At 54.4% G+C, this 6,000-nt stretch overlaps 1 protein-coding gene across 1 annotated transcript in view; it reads right to left on the bottom strand.

Annotated features, from left to right (window-relative positions):
• Positions 1-3,405: 3,405 nt before the first annotated feature.
• ARNT2 (aryl hydrocarbon receptor nuclear translocator 2) overlaps positions 3,406-6,000 on the bottom strand; it is a 148,128-nt gene continuing 145,533 nt past the window's right edge. Inside the window, exons 17-18 of the mRNA XM_068990871.1 lie at positions 5,835-5,971; positions 3,406-3,504 (exon numbers count right to left, since the gene is read on the bottom strand). Coding sequence (XP_068846972.1) covers positions 3,406-3,504; positions 5,835-5,971 — 236 coding nt within the window. The remainder of the gene's footprint in view (positions 3,505-5,834; positions 5,972-6,000) is intronic.

Below are 6,000 nucleotides of genomic sequence, written 5' to 3'. Positions count from 1 at the left end.
TTCCACCCTGACTCATGACTGGCTATGGCTGTTAAGTGACCAGCACGGTCCTGCTTATGTCATAAATGTTAGGGAGCAGGTACGTCGGTGGGGGGCACCGGGGGTAGAGATTCAGGGCTCATCTGCTAGTCCAGGTGCTGACGTAGAGGGAAGGGAACACGGTCACTTTACTCGGGCCTGACTCATCTCTAGACTGAGCCTGGTCACAGCACTGACAGTGGCTGGTCTGGGGGACAGTCTCCTATGGACTCAGGAGAGTCATGCCCTTCAACGTCAGTCCCATCAACTATCAGTATTCTCACTGCAACAGGCATTCATGAAACAACAAAAGGGTGAATTTGATCAACTGGGATGCAGAGAAGAATGCGGGTGTCTGTGATGGCTCTGTTGCTCCCTGAAACCAAAACTAAAGATGAAGCCAGTGGGAGGGATATAGAGGCAGAATGTTCTAGAACCCCTGTAGCCACCGTCGCAGTCACTAACCCAGCCTTGGCCAAGCCTCAGCGTGGCTGTGTCTGTCTGCTCACCAATGGTTCAGGCAGCCACCACATGGCTCTTTTTGGGGAAGAGCCTTCTGCTTGCTCAGCCAAAGGAAGCCACTGGAAGGCCTGGGAGATGCAAGATGAGGTGTGAACGAGGAAGAGAGTCCTGGAGCCAAAGTCCCAGTGCCGTTCCCCTTCCCAATCCAGCTTTTCGTCCATCTCCAGTAGGAAAGGAAGTTGAGCTGAAGGCCATGCCGACGCAGGGTCCGTGGGCATCCTGGCTTCCTGGCTGGGCAGGACCAGAGGGAGGGGCTTCTACAAACTGGCATTACTAGGCTGTCTAGGACTTTAATGCTCATTCGTCTCAAAATTCCTTCTGTGTGGGGGGTGGGGTGGGGGGAAGAATCCCTCAGACATGTGGTCCTCTGGGTGCTCCCTGTTTTCTGAGTGGCCACATGGTGGCTTCTAACACTCACAATCAAATGGAATGGGGAATACAGGAAACAGAAAACTCAAACTGCCAGTCACACTGCAGCCACACGCCCCTCCAGGGCTCCTGGGACACAGCTGGAGGGGCAGGTGGGCTTGCTTATTTATTTACTTTGGCCACACTGTGCTGTGTGTAGGATCTTAGTTCCCCGACCAGGGATCGAATTCAGGCCCCAGAAGTGAAAGCTCAGAGTCTTAACCACTGGACCACCAGGGAAGTCAGGTTGGGGCTGTTTAGTTATGATGCTCTCCCATTACGTCTGGCTTTCATTCGCTCACGAATCCTTGCCTACTAGGACTAAGAACTGAGAGGTCCTCATCCTAGACATTGTGTAAGTAGATGAAAGGTCCCAGGGGCAAGATTGTTTTCCTCTGTCCTTCTGCATCCCCTCAGCACCCAGTAAAGCCTGGGTGGGTGGCAGGCTCCCAGTCAGCATGCCAATCAGTGTGTGGACCTCAGAAAACCCCCAAACTCCCTCCAAAACCAGAAGAGACAAACACACCTCCCCCTTCAAACTTTCAAACTTATAGGCTCAAAGTCACAAGAAGTCTGTCTTCATTTCACCGAGAACCCATTCTTTGATCCAAAAGCTATTTTGGTGCCTCTTCTTGGGAAATAATTAAGTCTACCATCTGGGACAAGTTCAAGGCTGCAGGGGGTGCAGAGGTGACCCCAGGGGCGGGGAACACCCACGAGAGGCCCATTCTGGCTCTTGGTTCTGTCAGGGTTGGGGGACGTTCAGCCACCTGCCATTTTCCCAGGAACCAAAAGGCTTCTAAAGGTTAAAAATGACATCCTGTGCATCTAAACCCCAAATCCAATCGCCACTATATACACGAAGATTAAAAGCCACTCTAGAAACTGTCAGGTCAGTTTTAATTTAGAGCCCATGACCTGGGATCACACAAAGCTGGCTACCAGCCAAGGGTAAGCTCGTGAACAATGCTGGACTTTAACAGCTGGAGCTTCCCAGGCCAGAATGAACGCCCATCCGCTCTGGATGCTGGCCAGTGCTGGGGTTGATGCAGAGTTTTCAGAGGATGAGAGCAAACACTCTCCACGTGGCTCCTTCCTGCAGATGGGGCTCACTCCCGGCTCAGGTAGCCTAGAAGTGACTCCACTCCGCCAGGCCCCTCAGAACCCCGGGAGGAGGGGTACAAGGATTGCTCTGAGCCAGGCGCCTGCAGGGGGCATGGGCTCCTCTGTCTGCCGCGAGGTGGCCACGGGTAGGTAGCGTGATTCCCTATGGGTGTTGGTGAGCTGATGGGATGGGGAGGCAAGACAGGAGGGAGACGGTAGGGAAAAGAAGAGGACACAGGAGTTTCTTTCCTTACTGTAAAGGGCACGGGATGGAGTGGTGGTAAGTAAAAGTGGGGAATCATCTCAGATCTGAGACAGCAAGCCAGGGACCAGGGGCTCAGAAGTTAGCCAGGCAAGCTTCTAGAAGTCATCTCTCACTCTGTCTTGAGACAAACTGAGGAATTCAAGGCCCTGGGGTGGGGGGTGTGTGGCAAAACCAGAACTGGAGCCCAAGTCCTCTCCCTCGAAGACCCGCCCTCTGCCCCTCCTGAGAAGCCGCTGTCCCCCGCCTGGACCGAAGAACTGACCTAGCAGAGGAAGCAGCTCTGGGCCGGCACTCCTGGCGTCGCTGTCGAGGGCCCACCTGCTCAGTTCAGCCTGCCTGCCTGGCGCCCAGGCCCCGGGCCTGGCTCCCTCTGGTCAGGGTGTCCTCCTCAGCTTGGCCGGGCTCCACCTCCGCCACTCACCCTGGATTCTAGACACTCGCTCTTGCCACACACGACAGACACAGGCACAACACATCCATCAGGACAAGGATTCAAAGTACACGTCTCATGGCAACATGGACAGACGGATGTGGCTGAGCCAGGAGACAGAGGAGCCGGCGTCCACCTGGGGGTCCCCGGCTGCTCACCTCCAGCTCTGAGAACACAGGCCGTGTGCCCTCTCTCCCCACTACTCCCTGAGCCCCACATGGACACAGAAGTTAAAAGCCAGGAGAAACCAGATTCCAGCTTCCAGGGCAGGCCTGGGCATGCTGCTTGGGCTCTCTGGGCTGTAAGTGAACTTTTCATAGACACAAACTGTCCGACAGGAGATTATTCACAACCAGATTTTAGGAACCCAGTGGGTCAGCCTCCCAAGCACACACAAGTAAAATACAATAAATAAACCCACCCCCAACGTCTACCAGGCTCCTGTTTGGTGGCAGAGCAGCCACTGCTGAGGGTTAGAAGCTGAGCAATGGGACGGTGGCAGGGGGAACACGGTGGAGGCAGGGGGGAATGAGGTGTCTTCTGCTGGGGGGGGGTCCTGCCACAGGACAAGCAGGGCAATGGGGGCCCCCCCGTTCACGATGGCGTCGACATCACAGCAGGGGGGACACTGCTCTGTGAAGCCTGGCTTTGCCCGCAGCTACTCCGAAAACGGCGGGAACATGCCCAGGTCGGCAAAATCTTCAATGTTATAGTTGCCGGTCCCCTGGGTTGGATCTCCGGGCATGGGCAGCATGTCCTGCAGGAGAGAGGAAAAGAGCGCAGGGGAGTCGGCTCATCCCTCATTCTCCCGGGCAGTGGCACGTCCCAGGAGCCCAGCCTGCCCGCCACCCTCACGGCATCTCTCCAACAGGGCAGCCTGGGAACACGTACCCTCCCTCTCCGCCCCCACCATCTGACAGATGCTCTGCTGGGTTCCTCCAATGTCAGAGACCCTGGGTAGCTTTGCTGTCCTGGGAGATGTCATTGCAGCAGGAAGCTCTGTCTATTTAAAGCCTAGCCAGGACACAGGGTGGACAAGAGGCCCACTGATACCAGTTTGGTACCAAGCAAGTTATACACCCAACCGACAATCAAGACACAACAGCACTGCAATGCAGGGAAGGGCAGGAGGGCTGCGTGTAAGGAGAGCTGAGTGGTCCGTCTTCACTGTGTACATCAAGGACAAGTCTCACCTGTGGGGTGAGACTTCACCTTTCACGAGTCCTTCAAGTTCTCTGGGACTCAGACTACCCATCCAGAAAATGGGCAGAGCTATATTTCAATCCTTTATGGCAATTTCCCCAAAGTGTGCTGTGTCCAATTCTTGGCCCACGAGACACTGTGGGAGAAAAGAATTCTGCAGACAGATAAGTTTGGGAAACGAGGTGTACTTTGTTGCCCTTCTGTAAACCCTCAGTCATCATTAGTACATAAAAGCTCTGTTAAGTCCCGTAGTCATACAGACGAGCCTATCCGCAGGCCAGGAATAGAGATGCAGATGCAGGGAACAGATGCTCAGGCGGAGCAGGGGAAGGAGAAGATGGGACAAACTCAGACAGCGCTGACCTATATACACCACCACGTGTACAACAGAGCTAGTGGGAAGCTGCCACATAGCACCGGAAGCTCAGCTCAGTGCTCTGTGATGACCTAAAGCAGTGGGACGGCAGGCTGGGAGGGAGGCTCAAGAGGAAGGAGATACACGTGAACACATGGCGGATTCACTTTGTGGTACAGCAGAAATGAACACAACACTGTAAAGCAATTATATCATAATTTTTTTAAAAAGAAACTGAATAACTGTTTACTCATGTCTCACAAATGTATTTGACCAAAAATTCCTTTCAGCATCATGACCATGAAGAGCCAGGTTAGGGAAATCTGCTTTACATGTTGACTGTGAGGCACAAGGATGGGCAAGGGCTCTCAGAATGACGGATGGAGGAAGGGGGGATAGTCATCACGGGTCACGGGTGGCCAGGTGAGGGCCTGGGGGAGGCACCTCTCTGCAAGTATAAAAGGATTCTGTCTCTTTGGGGACCTCGGTTCTACAACTTTGCCAGTGAAGGTGCTGCTTGAACTGGTGGGAAAGGAGCTTGAGGCGTTGCTGCTGTTTAGCCACTAAGTCATGTCCGGCTCTTTGTGACCCCATGGACTGTGGCCCGCCAGGCTCTCTGTCCACGGCATTTCCCAGGCAAGAATATTGGAGTGGGTTGCCATTTCCTCCTCCAAGAGATCTTCCCGACCCAGGGATCAAACTCGCGTCACTTGCATTGGCAGGCGAATTCTTTTCCACTGAGCCACTAGGGAAGCCCCAGCTTGGGGTGAGGGTGGGGTAAATGGAGAGCTCTCCCATGAGAGCTTTATAGTCCTGTGGGTCCCAGGTGCGCCTTACTCCAGCTATGCCTTGCGGGGCAGGCTCTGGAATGTGACAGAAGGCATTTGGGGCTCTTGTTATCGGGTGTTTCTCCTTCATGAAGACCTGGTGGGGTGGATGGGACACACTCCCATTTGGAGCCTCTTCCCAGTGAGAACTTTCCTGGCTGAAAGTGGGGCTCTGACACCCAAGGGGGCTGAGTCCTGCCCTGTGGTATGCCAGTGATATCTGTTACTGCTGCACACTTAGGGAATGGCTCAAACCGGGGGTCCCCAATCTCCGGGATCTAAAGCCTGATGATCTGAGGTGGAGCTGATGTAATAATAACAATAGAAATAAAATGCATGATAAATGTAATGCACTTAAATCATTCCGAAACCATCCCCTCCTACTATCCGTGGAAAAACCGTCTTCCACAAAACTGGTTCCTGGTGCCAAAATAGTTGAGGACAGCTGGATCAAACAACGGAGGACTTGCAAGGCGCCCAGGCAGCTTCAATCAGCAATACGTGAGTGGGGCTCGAGAAGGGAGCCTCGCCTCTTTCTCCTCCTGGAGCCCCAGGAGTCGGGGCTACGACCTTCCCGGGAGGGGCCAGAACTCACAATCTCTATCAGCAGTCGGTGCTACAGCAGGGAGGCAGAGACCGAGGGGGAAAGGAAGCAGAGAGAAGGCGCGGGTACCTACGAGAAGGCGGTGCTCGCTGATTTACCTGGAACACTTCAGTCTGACCGGGCTGCTGGTGGGAGTGCGGCTCACCGCTCTGCTGTCCGTGGTGCTGGCTTTGCCACTGCGACCAAACTTCCGAGGGCCGCCCTTGGAACTGCCCGCTACTCTGTCCGCTCTCAGCTGAAAGATCCGACGTAGAGGACACTTCC

This window comes from Capricornis sumatraensis, chromosome 19, assembly GCF_032405125.1.
Source record: "Capricornis sumatraensis isolate serow.1 chromosome 19, serow.2, whole genome shotgun sequence".
Classification (NCBI taxonomy): domain Eukaryota; kingdom Metazoa; phylum Chordata; class Mammalia; order Artiodactyla; family Bovidae; genus Capricornis; species Capricornis sumatraensis.
The sequence above is the reverse complement of the archived record's forward strand: the minus strand, read 5'-3'. Positions and strand labels throughout refer to the sequence as shown.